The sequence below is a fragment of the Xenopus tropicalis genome, chromosome 1, assembly GCF_000004195.4.
Source record: "Xenopus tropicalis strain Nigerian chromosome 1, UCB_Xtro_10.0, whole genome shotgun sequence".
NCBI lineage: Eukaryota > Metazoa > Chordata > Amphibia > Anura > Pipidae > Xenopus > Xenopus tropicalis.
Genome location: NC_030677.2, coordinates 127466450 through 127492788, shown reverse-complemented (window position 1 = coordinate 127492788; position 26339 = coordinate 127466450). Strand labels below are relative to the sequence as shown.

Sequence of the window (26339 nt, the reverse complement as noted above, 5' to 3'; positions counted from 1 at the left end):
CAGCACAACATACATACAACCTACTGTACCATATACCATACTGTCACTGTACAGCCTACAGCAGGAAGCTCATTTTAGAAGATAATTTTAGGATGTCCCAGAACTTCTGTTAAAACTAATTTTCTGAAATGTGCATCAGCACCCATTAAATATTAGACCTAATGGATAATGTTCTGCTGCAAAGTAAGATAATTATTGTGGATGTAAATGCCTTTCTCTGATCATCTAGCCTTTAGGGTAATGGAATTTAATGTGAAGAAAAGTAAAGAAAAGCAGCAAAGGGAAACTGGCCATTATTTATTTTCATCGTTATTAGCCTGCTGCTGCCTGTGCAAAATACAGCTAATCAGAATATGTCGGAAAGTTAGCTTTAGTGGTGTACTTTGAGGTTAAAGCTATATAACAGAGCCTCCCCAAAATAAACTTGGCAAGACCCACAAAGACGCAGGTTTCCAAGCACAAGTGACAGCAAACGTAAGAATTAAAATAAACTCATGAAAAGCTTCTTAAGCCCTTAAAATGAAGCAATGCACACCAAGGGGCGCTGGGAGAAGAAAAATGTTGTAGTGAGTAGAAAATATTTGGGCCGCAATTTAATTTAGTACTAGAGAAATTGCATGTTTCATTCTATAACAAAAAGTATTTTAACACTTACCCCCCCCCATTAAGGGCCTGATTCACTAAAGTGCAATAAAAATTATAGCACGCTCTTTTGCGTTAAATATATTAGCGCGCGATTCACCATAGTACGTGCGTTAAGTCGCCATTTTCGCATGCGGTATTTTTCGCACTAGTTTTAACGCATGCATTAAAGGACATGTAAACCCCCCACACAAAAATTGAATCGGTGAACAGCCTCTTTGAAATCTTTCAATACCTGCCACTCTGGTTGTTCAGAGGTTAATAGTAAGGCTGTGACATCTCCTTAATCACTTGGATTTGCTTCTCCTCCTGTAACCCACTCGCACCCCTCCCTCAGGAATTTGCTTTGGCTGTTGGCTTGTGGGCATGCTCAGTTGTTCTAAGCTCACATTACTAAACACACCCATTGCTGGTTCCCATAGAAACTCAGCTCTAGCTGTCTGCTTCAGTTTTGTTCTCCTGAGCTCAGCTTTACCATTACAGTGCTCAAACAAAGCAGAACTTTTATCAGAGACAGTTGTGCCTGTGTGAGCCTTTATCCTTGATGAAATGTATGCTGAATAAGGGTCTGTGTGTGTAGGCTGTTTGCAGATTTAAACGTAACTGATTATGGGACTGATTCACTAAAGGGCGATTAAACGTGCGCTATTCTTATTGTGCGCTAAAATTTTTACCGCCGCTTAATTTTGGCTATTTTTCGCACGATTCACTATAAGCATACTCGCGCTTTTTTACGCGCGATATTGCAAGCGTTATTTAACTCGCGAAAGACTATTTCAATGCGGTATTTGCCTGTACATGCGCTAAATTACGCGAATAATCGCCGAATATGAATGGTAGCATATAAATGGTGTATATAAATATTAGCCACATATAAATGGTAGATGCTTATAAATAGTAGCCACTAGTGATGAGCAAATGTGTTCTGGTTTCTTTAGTGAAAAATTAGCAAATCTTTCGAAAGATCCCCGAAACGGCAAAAATGTTGTGCGGGCAAAAAAATTGTTGCCCGTGACTATTATTTTTTGACACTTGTATCAATTTTTGGATGTGCGGTGAATTTTTGCGTGGCGAATTTTTTCATGCGTTTTGCCATTGGCGGATTGTTTTGCGAAACGCATGAAAAAATCCGCCGCGAAAAAATTCAACGCATGTCCAAAAATTCGCTGCGAATCCATGCCTGGCGAAACATTTCATCACTTGTAGCCAAATAGAAATAGTTGCGCAAATGAACGCACGCCATGTTAGCCATACACGCCAATACTTGCAGAAAATTACTGTATTAAAAATGAACATTTCGCTGCAAACTGGCGGCTGCGTCACTCTGGGGGAAACACAGACTTGAATAAATAACACTGTAAGTCCATATTTTATTGCAAAAAATCATTTACTGTACTTTTGTATAATTTTTCGCCTGCCTGTAGTAGGTGTTAATTTTCGTATAGCCGAATGCGATATTTAGCGCGCAAAAGTTATAGTGAATCATGCGATCGTATTCTTTTCAGCGCGGAAATTAACGCAAAACGGTAAAACTAGTGCGAGAAATACCCCATGCGAAAATGGCGATTTTTCGCACGCGATAATACTATGGTGAATCGCGCGCAAGTTATTTTGCGTTTTTTAACGCGAAAAAGCGTGCGATAATTTTTATCGCCCTTTAGTGAATCAGGCCCTATGTATCAGAGAAAAAATGGCCACCGGGTGAAAGCTGCTATTTGGTTTAGGAAAATGTGATGGTGCTGGCAAATGGAGGGGAAATATGCAGTACAAATTATGACATTTGGGTGGGGGAGACATGCCCAGCTGATATACATTGTAGGCAAATGTAGGCTTTACATGTCCTTTAATTTCCGCGCTCAAAAGTATATGATCGCATGATTCACTATCACTTAGGCGCGCTAAATATCGCATTCGGCTATGCGAAAATTAACACCTACTACAGGCAGGCGAAAAATTATAGAAAAGTACAGTAAATTAGTTTTTGCCAATAAAATATGGACTTACAGTGTTATTTATTCAAGTATGTGTCTTTTTACTCAATTTTACTAAAGTCTTGGCATGTATGGAATTTCGCTACTAATATACAGTACTATAGAGGTAAATATTTAGTCGCCAAAATATACAGTACTATAGCGGTGAATATGTTGTCGCCAAAATATACAGTACTATAGCGGTGAATATTTAGTCGCCAAAATATACAGTACTATAGCGGTGAATATGTTGTCGCCAAAATATACAGTACTATAGCGGTGAATATTTAGTCGCCAAAATATACAGTACTATAGCGGTGAATATGTTGTCGCGATAATATACAGTACAATAGTGGTAAATATTTAGTCGCACAAAATACATTACTAGGTATAATAATTATAGAAAAGTACAGTAAATGAGCTTTTGCCAATAAAATATGGACTTTGCAGTGCTATTTATTCAAGTATGTGTTTCCCCTAGAGTGACGCAGCCGCCAGTTTGCAGGGAAATGGTCATTTTTAATACAGTAATTTTACGAAAGTATTGGCGTGTATGGCTAACATGGCGTGCGTTCATTTGCACGACTATTTATATGCGGCTACAAGTGATGAAATGTTTCGCCAGGCATGGATTTGCAGCGAATTTTTGGACGTGTGGCGAATTTTTCCGCAGCAAATTTTTTCATGCGTTACGCAAAACAATCCGCCAATGGTCGCGGGCAACAATTTTTTTGCCCGCACAGCATTTTTGCCGTTTCGGGGATCTTTCAAAATTAGTACGTAGCGTATTTTCTGCCGAGTGTGATAACTCTAGCACTTTTTTTTTTCTTACTTATATTTTTATTGGTTTTTGGGGGGTTTTTTTGCAAATAAACATTTATACAGCACCTCTCTAGCACTCTGTGCTCTCCCAGGGCAAAATGTCGGCAGTTTTATGCTGCCGATTGTCGCGTGCGTAATGTTGCAACAATTAGCGCATGCGATAAATAGCGTGCATGCGAAAAATACCGCGCACGCTATTTATCGCGACAAAAATATCGCATGAAATACCACATGTAAAATAGCGCAAGTATGCTTATAGTGAATCGTGCAAAAAGTCGCAGAAATTAAGACGCGATAAAATTTTTACCGCACGTTATAAATAGCGCACGTTTTATCGCACTTTAGTGAATCGGGCCCTAAGTCTTTTAATAACCACATCCACAAGCTACTATATAATAGGTTTGGTACCAACAGTCACAGACAAGATTAAAAAGCAGCTTCTTGAGTGATCACTCAGTGACCTCAAGGGCCCTACAAGGGACTATACACTTAATGAAAACATTGTCAATGAGCCGTTTCCCACATGCAATGGGTCTATATACAAATAACTGAAAAATATTATTGTTATTACATAATATTATTCTCTACCTTGCAATCGCAGACCTTTCATGGGGACTGAGATAAAAGAACAGGTATATTTTAGGCCCCTATCTAAGAGAAAGAAAACACATGCCTAGCTTTAGCACCAGTTCTATACAACATATTAAACCAAAGCATTAGCATAAGTGCTGTGAACAAAGCTGTCATTTCCTTTTCTTTAAAATGCATATATTTCAAAGTGTTCGTATTTATGCACTTATTCTTTTATGTTTATGCAACTATGTAGGTTAATATACTCTTTACCACAGAAAAATACATGTTCAGTTCTTTTCTATGTGCCAACATCAATAGGAAATTACAAAAACAAATGATTACTGCTCTTCTAACTCTCTGACCAAGGCATCCTTGGGATCCAAAAATACAAGTTGAATAATTACGAGAAAAGAATAGTACAGTCCTAGAAGTGACAAAAGACAGAATCATCAATAAATCTAAATCCCTTTTATGTGTCTAGATTACATTCAGGATGATGAATATAACACATTGAGATTCACAGATGGCTGCCTCCTGGCTATTGTAAATGGTTATCATGTCTTAAAGTCTTGATGTCTATGTGCAGTAGTCATTCCTGACTGATGGAAGCATTTTAGAGCTTTATGTCTACAGCCTTTGGAATAATCAGCAGCACATACGGTAAGCCAAGATGCAACAAAAGTACATGGTTAAGAATCATGTGTTTCTTAGTTTACTGTACAGTAATTGCATTTATCTCTTCCTAAAACATGTTCTTCATTTAAACGTTTCTTATGTATCAGGTCTCATTAAGACCTACATCCTCTGCACTAGGATGTCCTATGTGTTTGCATTTTCTTAATGTACAAAAAACATGCTTATTTTAATTCCTAAATAAATAGGTGCTGCAGAAATCAGGGTGCAGAGCAGTGACGTAAGAGGCCAGGGTCATGGCATGTGTATGTATGTATGTATGTATAGCTTTATTAGTAAAACGCTACTTATGTATGCTGTGCTGTACAGTAGAACAATAAATTGGGGGGTTATTAAAATAATAGATAAATGCAAAATATGATAATAAATACAAGGTACAATTGCAATAAGTAAGAATCAAAAAGACAAGAACATGGAGGTCCCTCCCCAATAGAGCTTACAATCTAAATGGGAGGGTGTTAGTGCTGCAGGTTACAGTGGATGGCACTGTAATATCAGTGCTAGTTCACAGATCAGTTGCTGTACTACAAGAGGTAGCCTTTGAGTTTTGTTCTCTCTGGATTCTCTCTGGAGCAAAGTATGGATGGCACTCCAAATGTAAGGAGCACCAAGGCAGAAAAGTTTAAGGCAGGAAACAGCAGGATTATTGGGGAGTGCAACTAAGCGGTTGTCCTGTGAGGAGCAGAGGAGTCAGCCAGGAACGTATAGAGACACAAGGAAAGATATGCAGTGAGGTACAGAGTAATGGAAGGCATTGAAGGTTAAGAGAAGGAGTTTGTAAGTTATTTTTGTTTTTATGGGAAGCCATGATAAGGACTTTAGCAGTAGAAGGGCCTGAACTCTCTGTGATGAGAGGAGGAGAATTCTGGCAGATAGACATGGGCATGTTCATGTTGTGTGTGGGTGGGGCTGTGACATTGGGGGTGGGTATGGCCAGATTTTTGTGTCGGTTTCACAGTGCTGAACCCTGAAAGGGCAGTTTTGAAACAAACAGCCCCAAGAAAAAACAATATGTTTGGGGTCAAAAGCCTCCACCCGGCCCAGCTATACTTACCGAGGCCAACGCTCTGACATGGCTAAAGGGTCTTCCGTTGTTTCAGTCACGTTGGGCTTGGGGCGGCGCAATCTTTCTATAGGCTAATTACAAATGGAAACAGTACTCCAGTCTATGAAAGTATCACCCCTCCCCCAGCCCAGTGTGACTGAAATGGAACAATGGGAGGAATTTTTTCCCCCTCTGCGGCAAATTAGAGAGGCTTTAGATGGGGTTTTTTCGCCTTCCTCTGGATCAACTAGCAGTTAGGCAGGTTACATATAGGCAGTGCTGTCCAACTTCTGTTGTACCGAGGGCCGGAATTTTTCCGACCTACGTGGTGGAGGGCCGATAATGGAAGCCAGTTTTGACCACTCCCTTTTTTGAAACCGCATCCACTTGAAACCACACCCATGTTATCACATGACCATACCCATATTAATGGTTGTAGTACAGCAAAAACCTGCCATACTCTTCCTGCCCTACCCTGCCTGTGTGCCATACTCTGCCTGTCCTACCCTGCCTTTGTGTGTGCCATACTCTGCCTTCCCTACCCTGCCTGTGTGTGCCATACTCTGCCTGCCCTACCCTGCCTGTGTGCCATACTTTCACTGTGTGTGCCATTCTTGGCTGGTTTGTGCCATACTTGGCCTATGTGTGCCATACTCTGCCTGCCATACCCTGCCTGTGTGTGCCATACCCTGCCTGCGTGTGCCATACATTCACTTTGTGTGCCATTCTTGGCTGGTTTGTGCCAAACTTGGCCTGTGTGTGCCATACTCTGCCTGCCCTACACTGCCTGTGTTTGCCATACTCTGTCTTCCCTACCCTGCCTGTGTGTGCCATACTCTGCTTGCCCTATGCTGCCTGTATGGCACACACAGGCAGCCTACAGTGACACAATGCTGGCACTGCTCCTACAGTCTGCACAATAACTATATATTAAAAAACGTTTTAATTGCAGTACCACCTTAGTATATGTTCTTTTTGTGGTATGCAGGGATTATTTGTGGGTTTCTACTGCTCCAGAGGTGTGAACAGGGGAACAATGGGGGTGATTACAGCCTGAGCCTGAGGTGTGAACACTGCAGGGGGTGAACAATGCAGAGATTAAAAGGTGTGAACAGTACAGGGGATTACATATTTAAACAATACAGCCTGATTACAGCCTGAATCTGAGATGAGAACCATGCAGGGGGGGCAGTTAATCACAGTACTGATACCATTTAAAGCTTATACAAGAGTAAGCCATCAAAGCAGCCAGACAGGTGGGGGGCCACACAGAGGGGGGTCGCGGGCCGCCAGTTGGACAGCACTGCATATAGGCATTAAGGTTGAACTTATGGACATATGTGTTTATTCAACCTAACTTACTATGTTCTATGTATGTTCCTATGGATTTTCATAGGGATTTGGGATTCACCCAAGATACTCATTTGCATTCATTCTGATTTTAAAGGACAAGTAAACCCCACACACAAAAATGTAATCAGTGAACAGCCTCTTTGAAATCTTTCAATACCTGCCACACTGATTGTCCAAAGGTTAATAGTAAGGCTGCAGTATCCCCTTAATCACTTAGATTGCCTTCTCCTCCTGTAACCCACTCGCCCCCCTCCCTAGGGAATTTGCTTTGGCTGTTGGCTTGTAGGCATGCTCAGTTGTTCTAAGCTCATATTACTAAACACGCCCTCAGTCTAGCAGCCAGTGAAGAGATGGCATTGCTGGTTCCCATAGAAACTCTAGCTCTAGCTGTCTGCTTCAATTTTTTTCTCCTGAGCTCAGCTTTACCATTACAGTGCTCAAACAAAGCAGAACTTTTATCAGAGACAGTTGTGCCTGTGTGAGCCTGCATTCTTGATGAAATGTATGCTGAATAAGGGTCTGTATGTGTATGCTGCTTGCAGATTTACATGTAACTGTTTATGTATCAGAGGGAAAATGGCCACCGGATGAAAGCTATTTGCTTTAGGAAACTGTGATGGTGCTGGCAAACGGAGGGGATATATGCAGTACAATAATGCCCAACTGATATACATTGTAGGCAAATGTAGGCTTTACATGTCCTTTAAGCTCATAAAGAACTTTGCATAAGGGTCAAGTGTGTATAGGTTATTATACTTTTAATACAGAAATTTATAAGAATGTAAAGTTTTGATCAAGAAGGCAATGTAACTGACTATTTTTTATATATCTTGTCACTTATTGTCTTGTCCTTAATTTATTTTATTTTGTATAATTTAAATATATCTGCAAGGTAGACCTGGTACAAACTTCACTGATTTAATTACATTATGTAATTTGTTTATTACCATTATTGTCTACCGTGCCATGCATAAATGTTTGCCCCTTGCGGTTTTCCACATTTTCTTAAGATGAATTATTTATGATTTTATGTCACTGAATGCTATTTGTGGCAAAAACCCAGCCACCACCTCCCAGCAGAACAATGACCCTAAACACACAGCCAAAGCTACACGGGAATGGTTTAAAACCAAGAACCTGAAATGCCCACACCTCAATGCAGTTGAGAATTGAAAAGATTTGGTCAGTGAAAAGTGAAAAGATTTGGTCAATGTTCAACTGATGTCTCCATTTAACCTGTCAGTTATGCAAAGAAGAAAGAGCAAAACTGAAGGAACAAGATAAGCAAAGCTGGTGGAGTCCAACCCCTTGTTATATTGCGTAAATGAAATGATAAAAAACCCCAATTAATTCAATTTTAATTCCAGGTTGTAGCAAAATAAAAGGTTTCATGCTTTACATTCTGCTTAATGTGAAGCTACTGAATAAAAACACATATTGCCACTTTAACTAGAAACCACAGGCAGAAAGTGTGTCACGGTTGTTGAACTACCACTGGGTAATATAAGCTAGAAGAGATTTACAGAGCAGCAAGAGATCTTTACTGGCAAACACATTTGCCTGCTATTGTCTACACAATTCTGTAGATGTATGATTCCTCATAAAACAAGCTTTTGTTGTCATTTCCCTACCAGCTCAAGCTCACGTTTCTCAAGCTGATTTAACCAATGAAGTAGCTGTTTGTTTTTTATGGGACTCTGGAGAAGAGGCTTTGTAAGTCTGATGATGAACAAGATGTAACAAATTTCAAGTGAATAGCATTCTAAGAGAAACATAAATTGTCTTTTGATGTCCAATGTCAAAAATGTCAAACCTTCTTAGTCTAATGAACACATTACATTGTTGTTCTATATATAGACAAAGTAATACATTTGAGGTCAGTATAGCTCTTTATTTTAACTTTTTTTTTGCTGCCTTCATTAAAGAAATGCTAGGAACTCCTAGGTCTAGAACCAGGGACCTAGTGCATACTGGTGTATACTAGCCATTGCCATTCCTGGTTGAGTCACAGTAGGCAGAGTGGTTTTGGGTGCAGTCTAAAGTTGGAGATAACCAGAAATTAGTAACGGTCCACACTACTCAGGACTTAAAAAATGCAAAAATCTTTATTGGGAGGCTGACGTTTCAGCCCCAACAAGTGCCTTTTTCAAAGTCACTTCAAAATCACTTTGAAAAAGGCCCTTGTTGGGGCCGAAACTTCAGGCTCCCAATAAAGATTTTAGCATTTTTTAAGTCCTGAGTAGTGCAGACCCTTACTACTTTCTATATATATATATATACTGTATGTATATATATATATATATATATATATAAATATATATTTTTTTAATATAATATATTGCTGTTTTATACATAATGTTCCAAAACATTAAGAAAAAAGATTACAAGCTTAATTGCTTAATTGAGTACAAATCAATTATGATAAAAATATTAACATTGAGTAGTTACTGTTATTTGCCTTTAACAAATGCATGTTGTTTATTTTGCTTGGAACAAGCTCTGAAATATTTTATTTACCAGTGCTAGTTAAAGTACAATGCATTAATTTGAGCTACACCAGTGCTAATTAATGTTCCTAATGTACAGTTTATACAGCCAAGACCTTAAACTAAAGTAAACATTGTTTTTCACCTTTTTGGCTGCTGTGAATGAAAACTGTTTCTGCATGAACTGGAACACAGCCAGCCGTGCTTAACAAATTCATTTTTCTTCACTGGATCCGAGTGTGTAATATTAATCCCTTCAGTGCCTGAACAATGCATGAGAGGCAGCATTACAGATGATTTTTTTTCTTTGTAACTCTAGAAGCGTAAGAAACACGTTTATATATAATGTACATTTTTGTAGTTTATTTTTGTTGTTGCAATCAAGAATTTATTATATAATCTAATCCGTATGCTAAACATTCACTTCTTTACAGTTTCAATGCATGTTTATTTTATTAAATTCTAGATCTCATGCATAGATTTTAATGCTTTTTCACGTTTTTGGCACTCACATATCAAAGCTACTTGTCACGTGTACTTCTAAGAACAGAGACTTAAGCTTTAAAGCAATAGATAAATGGCTATTTCTGATTGGTTTGGTATAAGCACCGGTTCAGTTAAGCAAGTAAAAACTTCTGCGTTATGTATATAGCATATTTTTTGATAAAAGTGTTTATTAAAAAGAAAATTGTATAACCAGGTATTGCAGTAGGTTCTAATCTCAGCAACTCTGTAGTAGCATCTCTCTTCATAACACAGCACTTTACAGATATTATTAATCATTTACTTCAGTCCCAGCCCATGTGGAGCTTAATATCTAAGGTTCCTCAATTTCATGAGGAGCCAGTGGCTGCTTGACTCCCCATCCCCTGCTCTCTGTCAGCAATTGCCAAACATTGATTCTAGTTGTCAACTTTCTTCCCCTTGCACAGAGCAAGGGGAAGAAATTTAAGTGGTGAAACGTTGACTGCCAGCCCCTCCCACCCCAAGAAGATCTTCATTCTCAGCACAGACACAGCTGGAGTATGGCTATTTTGGGAGTCTCCTTGAAGTTGCTTGGGGTAGTGATGATGGTGGAGGGGTCCTATGGTTAATGTTTAATTTTGCTTTTTCTTTAACCTACCACCATGCTTTTAGACTTCAGTACCCGGAGGAAGCTCATGGAAACCACAAAAACATCACAGTCACAAAGTGAAATCCCTATTCCTGCAATGCAGCAATACTACACACTGAGCAACAGAAAACAATCAAGAATATGATTATTTTGATAAATGACTGCCTTTTGTGGAAATGAGTTTATTTGTGGTTTCAAAAAAACGAAAAACCCTTGATAATCTGAATGTTAGTAAATGGGCCTCTAAGTTAGCGGATCCTAGGTGCACTGTTGTCTCTGAAAATTTGTCAGTTAATGCAAGTACGCAAAAAAAACATGAATGAAATGATAAAGATATAGAGTAGTTAGAGTTGCACCTGGGGCAAAAGTTGCACCAAGTACAAAAGAAAATAGGGTTTAAAGTGCCATTTTTTATGTTGCCCATTAACATTGCTACTTGCACCCTGAGAAGCAACTTGTTCCCAACTTGCTCCCAGAATGGAAAGGAAAGAACTGCACCTATTGCTGTATGCTGACTGCTTCAGCCTGTAGCTTGTGCATCATTTCAAATGTACAATCTAAGAAGCCCATAAAGACTCAAAACAATAGGGAGTCCCTGTGCTTATGGAAGGCATTGGTGGGGCTTTATGTGCCTGATGCCACTACACTCTACTCCTTGTTTTTATTATTTAACTTGATGGGGAGCACAGTAACAGCTCTACAGCTCCCTAAAGGCTAAGTGTAACCCTTTAGTTCACAGGGTTCTAAGGACACCAATTTTGTGGCTCTCAGTACTGAAGCAGTGGCCCTTACACATTTCTTAATGAGGCCCCTATATATGTTAGTATATTACAGAGCTTCCATTAATGTTTTACTTAAAACATAAGGTCTGCAGAATTCCCATATGCTAATGTTTCTGTAGCTTCTTTAACCCTGATTGACAGCATAATAGTAGTGTCCCACATAGATGACATCATAATTATCTAGCAAATTTTGTTAAAAACACCAAAGCACATAGATTTTGTAGGTTAGGGCAACAAGCAGTTATAATTCTTCAAGTATGATACATCCATGTCATTATGGATTTCAGAATGTAACAAGGTAAGACTACCCATATAAAATTCAATCCAAACTACATCAACTATGACATCCCTTATAAAAACAAATACCATCTAACAACATTATTTTGGCATATAAATTTAACTCAAATGCAAAATCACCCTGCACCCCTGTAGCTGTCATTACTAAATTTCCAAGCAACTTGTTTTTTTTATCTGCAAAATAAAAACACATCCACATGTTGAAATATATCCTGCACTCAAAGATTTACATTTTGTCCCATTCTGGCATAAAATAAAATGGTAATAAGGTTATTATTTAAAAATATGCAGGACAAAGTTATGCAATGTGTTTTTTTGAATGAACTGTTTTCATACTATATACTTTACACACACAAAAGTCTTAATTATAAACCCAAATGTAATGTCACAAAAACACCCACTATATTTTCCCCCTACAATGCAATGTTTTTACAAAAGTCCAGTTTAATAGCAGGAGCTAGCAAAACAGCTTGCCCTGAAACTTGCACGTGATTTACCAGCAGGGCTGAACTGGGCCTGGTGGGCCCAGGTGGCCCAGACCTGATCCTTTCACCACTCCCCTGGCCGCCGATGCCCCCCTGAAGCGTTGAATGTAAGTTTCACGCTCAGGGAAGGACATTAGGCGGGTGTGGGGGATGCGGAGGCATCTTGGGGTGTGTGGTCCCTGGGGAGGTAGCCTCAGTTGGCCCTGCACCCCCAGTCTGACCCTGTTTATTAGTGTAAATGCAAATGAGCGAAGCTGCCTAGCTGCACCAAATACAGATTTAGCATGCAATGTATTTGTTTGTGTATGTGCAACACACAAGTGAGACATCGAAGTAACTCAAGTTACTTAATGCTGGTGTTTATTATAGGGCTCTCATGTATTCATGTGCCTTTTATTTTGCACCTTTCACCTTATTCAGCAAAGCACCAAAGTAACCAGTTGCAAGTACAGAGAATGGTAAGGAAATAAGTGTGTTTGTGGATAGTGTTTAACTGCAAGTAATTCTGGGTACATTTGTGATTTGTTCTTGCATTCATAAATGCATTATATAAAATTATAAAAATGTTTGTCTGCTTTGGAACATTTATGGCAGACTGATCCTAGACTTACCCCCAATTATAATATTGCGCAAAAAATAATGTAACCTCTGCCTGAATTTCTGAATGTCCATTCAATACATTGAATTGTCCTCTTATACTGTGATGCACACTGAGCATGTGAGTGTCACTGACACTCTTTACAAAATCCTGATTCATTATTCAGCAAATTCAGTTTATAAAATATGGCATTTCTAGTCATATTGGTTTTTAGAGTTTAGTTATTCTTTAAGCCAGCTGTAAGCATTCAAAGAAGCAGTAACATGTATGTATGTATATCTTTATTTATAAAGCGCTACTTATGTACGCAGTGCTGTACAGTAGAATACATTAATACAAACAGGGGGTTAAAGATAATGGATAAATACAAAGTACAACAATAAATACAAATAAATACAAGGTACAGTTGCAATAAGAGTCAGAAACACAAGATGAAGGAGGTCCCTGCCCCGTAGAGCTTACAATCTATATGGGAGGGGTAACTAACAGACACAAATGGGCAAATGTAAGTGCTGTAGGTCACAGTGGGTGACACTACAATATAAGTGCCAGTTCCCAGATCAGGTGCTGGGCGAGTGCTCCAAAAGGTAGTCTTTGAGTTTAGTTTTAAAAAGACTGAGGGAGGATTCTCTCTGGAGGAAATCGGGGAGGGCATTCCAAATGTAAGGGGCAGCAAGGCAGAAAGGTTTAAGGCGGGAAACAGCAGTAGTAGTGGGGGGCGCAACCAAACGGTTGCTCTGCGAGGAACGAAGGAGTCGGCCAGGAACGTACGGAGACACAAGGGAAGAGATGTAGTGAGGGGCAGAGGAATGGAGGGCTTTGAAGGTTAAGAGAAGGAGTTTGTACACTATTCTTTGTTTAATAGGAAGCCACGATAAGGACTTTAGCAGGGGAAGGGCCTGAACTCTCCTGGGTGAGAGGAGGAGAATTCTGGCAGCAGTGTTTAATATAGACTGTAGGGGAGAAAGGTGGGAGTTAGGGAGGTCGGTTAGCAGCAGGTTACAGTAGTCAAGTCGGGATAGGATGAGCGTGTGCATGAGCAGCCTAGCTGTTACAGTAGAAAGAAAGGGACGGATTTTGGCAATATTGCGTAAGAAAAAGTGACAGGTTTTGACAGTGGTGTTAGTATGGTCAGAGAAGGAGAGACTGGAGTCAAAGATCACCCCCAAGCAACGCATGGAATTGACAGGGTTGATGAGGGTGCCTTCAATAGAGATAGAAAAGGGGGGAGTAGGACCAGGCTTAGGCGGAAAGATCATTAGTTCAGTTTTTGTTAGGTTCAATTTGAGGTGGCGTTGGCTCATCCAATTAGAGATAGCCAGTAGGCAGTTAGAGATTTGAGTCTCAGTTTCAACTGTTAATGAAGGGGTCAAAAAGTAAATTTGGGTATCATCAGTATACAGATGATATTTAAAGCCAAATGAACGGATAAGATCTCCCAAAGACAGCGTGTAAAGGGAGAACAACAACGGCCCAAGTACAGAGCCTTGGGGTACCCCCACATTAAGAGGAACTGGAGATGAGATTTTGTTAGCATAGGAGACAGTGAATGAACAGTTAGAGAGGTAAGAAGAGATCCAGGATGCAGCCTGACTACGGAGACCAATCGAATGCAGAATTTGCATCAGGAGGGAGTGGTCAACCGTATCAAACGCAGCCGATAGATCTAGGAGGATTAGTACGGAAAAGTGACCATTGGCTTTGACAACCTGGAGATCATTCGTAACTCTGCACAGCGATGTCTCAGTAGAGTGCGCAGGCCAAAGCCAGATTGCAGCGGGTCCAGTAAATTATGTGCATTAAGAAAGTTAGTTATACGGGAGAAGACAATGCGCTCTAAGATTTTGGAGGCGAGCGGTAAAAGCGAGACAGGACGGTAGTTAGAGAGACAGGACGGGTTCAGCGTGGCCTTTTTAAGGATGGGCTTGACACAGGCCTGTTTGAATGAAGAGGGGAAACTTCCAGAAGTCAGAGAAGAGTTGAAGATGTGAGTAAGAGCCGGAGTAAGCTCAGCAGCACAGTGTTTGAGCAGAGAAGAAGGCATGGGGTCTAGAGAGCAAGTGGTGAGCGGAACCGACAAAAGAAGCCGGGAGACTTCAGAGCCAGTTACAGGACCAAATGAGCTAAGACATGCAGAGGGGGGCTGAGGAAGGAGGAGCTGGTTAGTATTATTAGAGGGGGGAATTTGATTGCGGATGGACTCCACTTTGTTCAGGAAGAAATCAGCAAAGTCCTGGGGAGAGTGCATAAAGTCAGGTGATGGAGTCTGCGAGGGACGCAGAAGGGTATTGAATATGGAAAATAGGTGTTTTGGGTTGGATTTATTACTGTTTATGAGGGTGTTGTAGTATTCCTGTTTAGCCTTCGACAGGGCAGAATTGAGGCAGGCCAATAGGAATTTATAGTGGATAAAGTCTGCTTGCGTACGGGATTTTCTCCACATACGTTCCTCAGACCTCGCACAGGAGCGTAGGAATTTGGTCTGCACATTCAGCCAGGGGCGGGGGTTTTGCACCTGAGTGCGCTTAGGCTGAAGGGGTGCAAATAAGTCAATTGTGGAGGCTAGAATGCTGTTGTACTCGCTAACCAGGGTATCAGGGTCAGACATCTCATTAAAGGAGGAGAGACTGGACCTGAAAGAGCGAGTTAAGGTGGGAGATCTACGTCACGTGTGTTTCTAATTAATACAACGGGGGAAGGAGCAGGTTGGGAAGGAGAGTGAGAGACAGAAAATGTAACCAGGTGATGGTCAGAGAAGGGGACACTGTTAAAATCAGAAAGGGACAGATTTTTGGTAAAGACTAAGTCCAGAAAGTGGCCATCCTTATGAGTCGGAGCATTTGTCCACTGCTGGAGCTCAAAAGAGGAGGTCAGGCGTAGAAAACGTGAGGGCCAGGGTTGCGAGAGGTCATCAATGTGGGAGTTGAAGTCCCCAAGGATGATTGCAGGGCCATCAGTAGAGAGGAAAAAGGAGAGCCAGGTTTCAAAATCAGAGAGGAAGGTAGCAGGGGAGGAGGCTGACAGGGGCCTGTAAATGACAGCCACCCGTACAGAGAGAGGATGGAAGATCTGAATGGCATGCACTTCAAATGAATTAAACAAAAAAGCCGGGGGAATAGGAATAGATGCGAACCGGCAACGGGAGGAGAGGAGAATTCCAACTCCCCCACCGCGTCCAGTGGTCCGGGGGGTGTGGGAGAAAGACAGACCGCCATGAGAGAGTGCAGCTTCAGTGGCGGTGTCATTCTGCAAAAGCCAGGTTTCGGTTAGTGTGAGGAGATGAAATGATTTAGAGCAGAACAGATCATGGATTAGTGTAGCTTTGTTAGTTACGGAACGGACATTAAGAAGGGCACAAGAAAACGGAAGGCAGAAGGAGGGAAGAGTGGGAACCTGAATAAGGTTAGAAGCAGCAGAGGTACGACAGGCTTTAGGCATGGGGACAGAAGGACGAGGACGAATATAAGTAGGTATGGAGCAGGGCCCTGCAGCCAGCAGTAGTAGGAAAAAGAGTGAGAAGACGTGAGCAGAGGATTTAAAATGATTGCGCCTCCGCGTACGGACAGTGACCGGGGAACAGAGGTGTTGTAAGTAATTATAAAGGGTAAAGGAGCCGGAGTATGTAGATGGGAGCAGGGAGGAGGATATGTGTATGGAGTATGGACAGGCAACAGGAGGGTTAAAGGAAGAGACTACCTTAGGGAGCACCATGCATATAATCAACAGGAATGAAGTGAGTTTAATCATTTTCAGGCGAAGTCCCAGATGGAGTATGTTCACTGCTGTTTCAACTGCTGTCTAACTCTGTCTAACTCATTAAAGTATACTTAAATTTGCTATACTTTAAGTTGCTATACTGCCAAGCTGCTACCCCCAGCCAAGCTGCTCCCAGTTCCTGCCAGTAACATAAATATGACTGGCAGGAACTGGGTTCAGGATGTGCAGCCGGGCCTACATCCCCCCTCAAAACACAATTTGTACACCGGATTTACAATCGCACAAGGTTCCGTTGGGCCCCTAGGCCTGCAGGCCTGGGTGCAACTGCACCTCCCACACCCCCGGTAGTTCTGCCACTGCAAAGGAGCTGTTAACAACACTTTAATCATCTGATAAGCGTTTATATCAGCATTTATCAACCAAAAATTTCTTAAGAAAGCAATCATTTGATTTTTTAACTAATCCCCAAATTATCCCCAAATGCAGTATTAAAGCAGTCAAAACCAAGTAATATAGATAAGTTGGTTTTGACTGCTTTAATACTGCATTTGAGCATTCTCAAAAATGCAACACCTAAATTGCCGAAAAAGGTACCAGCATCCATTACTCTTTGAAAACCTTGCTATAAGTAAAAATTAGAGTGATAAATAAATTTGTCTCCAACATATATATAGCTTTTATTTGTACTGTCTGTACCATGGCTATTAATAGCAACCCCTAATCTGTCTACAATGCAGCTTAATGTCAGCTCATTTAGAAAACAGTCAGATACTGAACAGACATCCCATAAACCTCAGAATATGCAAGTGATCAATAAAAATTAGGTAATTTTTGGTACAAGAGTAAGTTACTCTGCTGTACAGACAACAGCACAAACCAAGACATTTCGTCTGGATAATATACTGGAATATTTTGTGGTTGTGAGAGCAAGAGGTATTTCATGCTTTAACAAATGTGTTATTCTGATTTAGCAAAGCAACCAGACCTTGTTTATAGTGATGGGTTATTGTCTACAAGAGACAGGTTAGTGATAACAGCTGCCTGGTTACATTTAATAGTCTTGTCACCAAGCATTATAGTGCACATTCTAGACGGGTAAGGCCCTATTAAGAATATGTTGTGCAGTGCTCAAAGGGACATTATTAAATTAAAGGGAGCCCAAACAAAAGTGAGCAGAAGGAGTATGCCTACTTGCATATATTTACTTATACCATTTGTCTCAAAATCCATATTGTGTAGCATTTACATGTATTAAAGGCGCAGAAGCTGGTGATCAACACCATCAGCCCTTATCCTTAGTATACAGTAGTTGCACCAGGCTTTAAATAACATAAAAATATGCTGGCAAAGTGTTTAGACAGTTGGAAAAACATATGGATCTGACATTCTGGGGGTTGCCTAACATATTGCAACCCCCGTCAGTGAAGTAGATTTTACATGGTCTTTAAGTTATATTAAGGCAAACATGAAATTGTAAGGTACAAGTATTGATTTGGCCATCAAATGTGCAATTAACAGTGTGTTACAAATTCTTTATGTATTATTCCTTTTGACTGCTCTAAGCTGCAGATTCAGAGTGCCCAAATTGCTTTCACTTCCCACAAGATGCATGGGATGCAAAAAAAAAGGTAAGTAAAATGCACCAGCCTAGAGAAAAAATGTAGCAACTTATTTCACTGGGGGGTGGAGGTGCCCCCCCCCCCCCATGAGATGAGCTTTACATATCCTTTTAACAGGTTTACTAAATGAAAAAAAGAAAACAGCTCTGTTAAGGTACAGATAGCCTGAGGCTAATTACAGACTAATTACTACATACAAACACACTGCATATTATTTAATAATAAATAAATAATAATAATGCACCATTGCAGTAAACCATGGCAAGTAATAAGATGTTTGGACCAGGAAATCTGTTTAATCATGGTGTTTTCCCTTCATCATATAATGTGTTGCATCTAAACACTGGTGAAAGTCCAAACAAATGCTATTGAAAATATAACCTCAATGTAGAGGAAAAATACACAAAAGGTCATTAGAATGTTTCTAAACAAGCATACCCTTTGTATGATCAGTAAGCATCCATTCTCTTGTGTACTTACCTTTTAAACACCCTGCTGGGAAAGCAGTTCCAAACTCCTGATGTTTTGGCTTGGATAAAGAGGGGGCCTGCAGATTTGGAGGCTGGGGAACTTGAAATAAAGGCTTTCCATTTGTGATGACTTGCCTCCGAGGACTTAAAGCAGGTAAGTGTATAGTGCTCTCGCCGCTCTGAGGAGCTACACCACCACCCATGGGCATCTTTAAATATAGGCCCCCATTAGCAGGACTGGGAGTGGCACTATTGGAAGAAGGGCAGGGAGTTCCTGTATGGACTCTAATGGGGGGGATCTGCTGTCCATTGATCATACTTGGTGCCTGAGAAGATCCTGTAGCCCGATGGCTCATACTGCAAGTTCTCCCATTCATTCCGCCTGGTGTAATACTTAACGGTATGTTGGTCTGTAAGATTGTTGTTTCCAAATTAGTTGGTGGTAGTTAGCAGGTTGTCCATTTTGGAAAGGCTATACCTGATTAAAAAATAAAAGAATATTAGATTGACACAATTCAGCATAAATTAGAATAATCAGTCCCGATATCAACATCCTTTACACAAGCACAAGATCTAAGCAAGATTGCATTATAAAAAGTTGAGGCATTTTCATTATAAATCATATATTTGTTCCTGTGCTGTCTTACTGACATTTTCTCAAATAAGTCTTTGATTTTTGTTTTAGATGCTGAACAGTATATTGAGATTTTTCAGTACTAATCATAGGAAATATGTAGTAAGGTGCGGGGTCCAGCATCAGCGGGTGTAGGCTAGCTCTGTATTTGCTGACTGCCATAGGGACACATTGCCTATTTCTGTCATTAATGCAGTGCTGCTAAACATGGGGACAGCCAAAGATCTCTGCTGCTGGTGTTTCACTGAGGGAAAAGGGGAAGAATTGTGCAAATTGTGCAACAGAATAGTCACCATAACTGGGATTTTTAATACCCAACAAACTTGCACTATATAAATGCACATATAATTGTGAGATGCTTTAAGCGACAAACTTTGCAGAAAACTAATGTGTATGTGTTAGAAGTTAGAAGTTTTAAATTTCACGTCTTTATATGTTTTTAATTTATTTCAAAATCTGCCTCAGCCAAAGGCATTCCAATACATTAGTTTAGACAAATACCACCCCAGGCAGTAATGTAGTAAATATAAATGAGATAAAGTTTGATCCTGTTCTGTGTCTTACATACATACACTCTGATTGAGGGTATATCTAAATCCCCTACAACAAAGCAATACATAATTGATGTATCTTTCCAGCTAAACTCGTACAAATGAATACATTTCACAATGGGACCACAAAAACTGATGGTAACTTTTTTTAATAAGTAAACCAGTAAATTTTTTAAGGACTATTGCGGTCATTGTGCATCATACAAAAGTCCAGTGTATGTTTAGTTGCTGTATAATGGTATAGATTTTTTAAAACATTGATGCTGGCATTGAAAGCAAGAAGATTGTTGGTCCCATTAGATGGAGCTAAAAAGTGTTTATAAGTAACAGGTTCTGTGTTGAGAGGACAGCAACAAGAGGTCCTCTGCACTCACCCATTATCAATATATATAGGACATTAGGACATTATAAACAGGGATTGTTTGTCCATATATTGCAATTAACTTTAAGCTGGCCAACTATGTCAGTCATCCCCAGTCTGGCCAGTCCTATACTCATTTTTATCTGATTCATTAAGAATTTTGCTGCTTCGTTATACATTTAAAAAAGGGACTGAGTTTTACCTGCAACTTCCTTGCTTTCAATATTAAACGACCAAATAGTCACAGCCTCATTGCACCACCACCTAATGCTTTTTAATATAGTGGTGAGCACAATTTCGCCAGTTTTGCTCTGTGTTGAGAGGATACATCGAAGTCTGAAGCCCCTGTGTATAATAAGATTCAGATGCTTTAGTTTAGGTGAGGGTGCTGTTGCTGTCACTTAATTGTCCTCAGTATAAAAGTCATCTATGGGCAACAACAATGATTAAAGGACATGTAAAGCCTACATTTTCCTACAATGTATATCCCTAACATGGCATTATTTGTACAGGTATGGGATCCGTTATCCAGAACCCCGTTATCCAGAAAGTTTCCGAATTACAGAATGGTCATCTCCCATAGACTCCATTATAGGCAAATAATTCTAATTTTTGAAAATGATTTCCTTTTTCTCTGTATTAATAAAACAGTACCTTGTACTTGATCCCAACTTAGATAGAATTAATCCTTATTGGAGCCAAAACAATCTTATTGGGTTTATTCATTATTTAAATGATTTTTTAGCAGGCTTAAGGTATGGAGATCCAAATTATGGAAAGATCCCTTATCAGGAAAACCCCAGGTCCCGAGCATTCTGGATAATAGGTCCCATACCTGTATTGCATATATCCCCCTCTGTTTGCCAGCATCATCACTAAAACAAATAACACCTTTCACCAGGTGGCCATTTTCCCTCTGACACATTATCAGTTACATTTAAATCTGCAAGCAGCATACACATACACAGACCCTTATTCAAAATAAATTTGATCAAGGATGCAGGCTCACACAGGCAGAACTGTCTTTGATAAAGGTTCTGCTTTGTTTGAGCATTGCAATGGTTAAGCTGAGCTCAGGAGAAGGGAGGAGAAAAAAATAGAAGCAGTCAGCTAGAAGTAGAGTTTCTGTGGGAACCAGCAATGCTATCTCTTCATTGGCTGCTAGACTAGAGGGTGTGTTTAGTAATATGAGCTGAGACGAACTGAGCATGCTCACAAGCCAGCATCCAAAGCAAATTCCTGAGGGAGAGGGCCAAGTTGATTACAGGAGAAGAAGGAAATCTCAGTAATTAAGGGGATGCTGCAGCCTTACTATTAACCTCTGGACAACCTGAGTGGCAGGTATTAAAAGATTTCAAAGAGGCTGTTCACTGATTCAATTTTTGTGTTTGTTTCTTTGTTTGAACAAGCATAGTAACAAAGGCTATTGTGATACTAATATCTACAGTCAGTATTAATGTTTGTATATATAGTTTATGTATGTGAGTGTATAGATTGGTAAGTATAGGTTGTGTGTGCTGGGTTTCCTTGGGAAGGGTTGAACTTAATGGACTCTGGTCTTTTTTCAACCCTATGTAACTATGTCCTTTAAGCCCCAAACTCACAGTTGAGTAGCACTGCTAAGGAGTACTCCAGTAACTAGACACCTGTTTTCGGTGCGTGTATGGCATGTCGGCGAGTCGACCGATATCGCAGGAGGCTGCTGATATCGGACGACTCGCCGATTGGCCAGGTTAGAAAATTTTGATCGGGCCCATAGAAGGCGCCTGACCAAAATCTGCCGTCAGGGCTGAATCGGCAGAAGGAGGTAGAAATCCTATTGTTTCTACCTCCTTATCTGCTGTTTCAGCCCTGACTGTGTGTGGCGGATCTGACGATGTTTCGTGCGACCGATGGTCGCTTTAGTAAGGGATTGCGTAGTAGGCCCTGACCTAAAAAGCCAGCACCTTGTTCAAAATTTGTGTCACACTTAAAAATGTTCAGGTCAGTAAAAGGAAAGTACATTCTAGTGAAATGGATAAGTTTTATTTATTTATTTCCTGTATTTATAGAGCTGAGACTGGCAATTGACCTACAACTGATATTATCATGTTAAAAATATTTGTGACCTGCTACCTTATAGTGAAATCCATAGCATAGCAGTCACCACACCAAACCGTGATGCAAGCTATTTGTGAATATTTTTTGGTCTTAAAGACCAATACCAAGAGCTACTCACCTACTGTTTTATTATTGCAAAAAAAGGAAATTATTTAAAATTTGACATCTAAAATGTAATTATTTGATTAAAATAGACTTTATAGGAGATGGCTTCTCATAATTTAGAGTTTTCTGGCTTATCAGGTACCTGTACCACTTTGTTTCCCTACAAATTTATGTAGCAGTAATAAGGGCTGGAACTTACCTACTTCACCTACCCTTCCACTGCCTGCCCATCTTACCTACCTCCCCCTGTCTTCAGCATGTGCACATGCACACGTATGTTGGAAGGGGCAGAGAGGCTGGCTGGGTTGCCTAGGGAATGCTTTAGGCTGGTGCTGGAGGTAATTAATTCAAACAAAACTTCTATGTACAGTTGCTCTTTATTTTCCAGCCCATTAGGACAGTAACCCTGCTATGTACATCAGGTATGGGGTCTATTATCTGGAATGCTTGGGACATGGTTTTTTTGGAGCACCACCAAAGACACATGAATGTTAAAAAAGGCCAACACGATTGTTCTATGACCAATAAAAATAATAACTATTATTATTATTATATTAACACGTATTTAAAGCACCAAGATATTCTGTGGAGTTGTGAATTTATGCATCTTAGCTAACATCAAATACAAGGTACTGTTTTATTATTATGGAAAAAAAATTAAAAATTTTATTTAATTGTTGCTCTTTGGGGCAGGGCACTTTTAACCTTTTGTTTCAGTTATTGGTTGCTTTGTAAGTAATCTGTATGTGTACACACCCATTTATTTTACAGCTCTGTAGAATTTGTTGGCGCTTTAGAAATACATGTTAACAATAATGAAAAAAATCAGCTCAGTGCCCAGTGAAAGCTAAACCAGATTTAAAAAAAAAATTAAAGTAAAATTATTTATTCTTGCAGAAGACATATGATTATTATTAGGGTATCTTGCTTACACAATGGTTTATGTTTTTTTCTCAGAAACATTCCTTTTGAAATAAATCTCTGCCTAAGAGTAATTAAAAGATCACTATTGCTTGAAATTTCCTAGCATCAAAGATGTAAAATGTTTTTTTTAAAGTGTTTAAATTACTCATTTATTATTAAATTAGCAGTCTATGACACCAAAAAGGAAACCCTGATTATTTATCATCGTTATAGCTGATGATTGACAGTCTTGCATTATTAGATAATGTAGAAAAACAATATCTGATTGCACACTCTTGCATAGCCACCGGGCATGTCACAAGCCATTGTTTGCTTATATTTTGCTATGGTATAAATGTAAGCTAAATATTTTCTTTAAGCTGAAGCCCTCAAGCAAACTGCACAGCAAAATTGCAGGTTTACAAATGTTCAGCGTTCATTTTTTCTATACTTTTGGGTGGCACCAGAAGGCAGTTTTAATCTAAAACTAGGTTATATAGTTATTGGAAATAAGCAGATATAGAGCAAATAAGTGCTCACCAGCAAATCTCATTGTTTTTTATATTCATGCTTAACTGATCTTCAGATGGAGCCCCCCTCCCCAAGGTCACTGATCCAGCAACAACTCCTTCTTAAATGCCACAGCTACAGCTTAAGGACCCAGACCCTGCCTGTGTGCCCACAAAGCCAGACTTTGATTTGGACTTTTCCAATCAGCATTTGGCATTAAGATGATAATAAAGACCAAACCTATCACTGTGGTCAAATTACATCCATATAAAACATATCCCTTAGAGTGAGAAATTAAGCTCCAAACTCCCTTCTCAGATCCTGGTTTGATTTTATATGATTTAAAAAGTTCTAGGATTTTAAAAGAAAACACCAATGTCATATGTGTCAGATATCTAGGCAACCTGCTATAGGTGGAAGTGTTTCTTCACCACAAGTCTGCAGAAGGTGTATGGATAAAAGTTTGGTCATGTTTATTTTATATTCTAGCTTATCTCCATCAATTTAATATAGTCTTAATTCCAACCTCATGGCAGTTTGCCGTAGCGAATACACAAGATCTAAACTACATGATGATCCAGTTACTTTCTTTTTGCACATTAACTTTGTATCAGCACCTTGAAATGTTCTGAATTTTGTTATTCCCCTAAATGGCAAAAAAAATGTAAAAAATGGTTGGAATTTATTGTATATTTGAAGGCAATTTAAGGATACCACCATATAACTCTTTGTTACTTTGATCACTGCACAGGACACAGAAGCCTAAAACATAACTCTTTTCTGTCAGAATAGTGTAAAATCCACCTTGAGAATATTAAGAAGTGCTTATTTAATGTCATAAGATATTAATGACTTGGCAAAATAACAAACAAGAAAAGGCTTAAATTTGCATGAGCTAAAAAGTGATTTTTGTGAAAATAGGTTGTTAATTCAGTATGCAATACTGTAGAGCAGTCACCGTTCATTCCCCTAAAATAATGTCAGACTAATGTCATACACAGTGTCATACACTGTGTCAATATTGTTTTTCAAACAGCTCAACTATTTAGAAGTGCAAAAGGAAATAAATCTGCTTCAGATTGATAGATTTTTAGTTAGGCTGAAGCAGTCTCAATAGTTCTGCAAAGACCTTAAATGGTTTTAAAAGTGTTTTGTTATTTCAAACTTGTGAACAATGAAGGACAAATTCTACCAAGAAAATATGTCATTAATAACTTCACTATTCTTTGAAGCCACTATGTAATGCTAAAAGTATTGAGTGCATCTCTCACAAAAGGCGTCAAAATTCTAAGCATAAGTATAAAACACATTAATTTGCTATTGAAACTGTTCAAGGAAATTCATTCTTTTAAACCTAAGCAGAGAAATGCAAAATATTGCACAACTTCAGCGTTGTCTTGGAGGCATTAGATCACTGTATACAGAGGGTTACCTGAATACGGCTATTGTTTGTTAATGGATTGACAAGCATTTTGATCTATGCTGCATTAAGACAAATGTTTAAAGTCTAAAAATGAAAATGACTAGAAAAGCTGTATTCTATATAGTGAATTATATGCTGAATTTACCAGCAGATAAAGTCAGCAGCTTTATAACAGTGACCCAGGTTTTCAAAGCTGTCCATAGGCGCTCACCACCTTGGATATTGTTAAGAATTTTTTGAATGTCATTGACATTGTATCATCACGAAGCTGATGCTACAGGACTGTTTATTATATTATAATGCAGATAACACTGATTTCTGATCTGCATGTAACGTGAATCTGAATAAAAGGAGAAGAAAAAGGCATTTTGGCATTTCCAATATATTAGCCACAATAGTGCAAGCTAGAACGCTATATTTATTCTGCAGAAAGCTTTTCCATACCAAACAGCCCTAAACAGCAGACAACTTTACCATACCTTTACCATACCAGCCCTAGCAGCTTCCATTTTAGCTCAGTCTCAGTAACTTCTGTGCTGCAGCTCTAGCTGCTGGCAGCTCAGATTACACAGCACAATTGGGAGGGGGAGAGAGAGATCATGGGAAGAGGAGGAGGAAATGGAGGGGGAGAGAGGAGAGAGTAGAGAGAAGCAAACTGAGCCATGCTCTACAAAAGAAAAAAATAAATTCTGTGTTTCTTTTGATAGAGGACTCTGTGAGTCCTTATGGCTGTATTTACATAGACCTTTCTAATAAAGTTTACTTTATTAGTAAACTAATTACATTTTCTTCTCTTTTAATCAATAATTATAATAATTCCTAAGTTCGGTCACATTATAGTAGCCAAGATGAGCAGATATTAATATTTAGAAGTAGATTTTAGTTTGAAATGGCCTTAGGTTACAAAAGAGTAAGAGGGTATAGTGACTAACTAACATGTTTTATATGGGGTAGACTGGCCTATACATGTGGCCAGTATTATAAGTGTATTGGGTCATGTGTACAAAGAGGTGAGCCCTGTAATTACTGCTGCTTTAGGGCACCCGCACAAACACACACACACATGTTCAATACATGTTTCCTCAG

At 39.4% G+C, this 26339-nt stretch overlaps 1 protein-coding gene across 1 annotated transcript in view; it reads right to left on the bottom strand.

Annotated features, from left to right (window-relative positions):
* The window catches only part of glis3 (GLIS family zinc finger 3), a 193456-nt gene that overhangs the window by 150325 nt on the left and 16792 nt on the right, over positions 1-26339 (bottom strand). Inside the window, exon 2 of the mRNA XM_002934174.5 lies at positions 18677-19144. Coding sequence (XP_002934220.1) covers positions 18677-19043 — 367 coding nt within the window. The 5' untranslated portion in view covers positions 19044-19144. The remainder of the gene's footprint in view (positions 1-18676; positions 19145-26339) is intronic.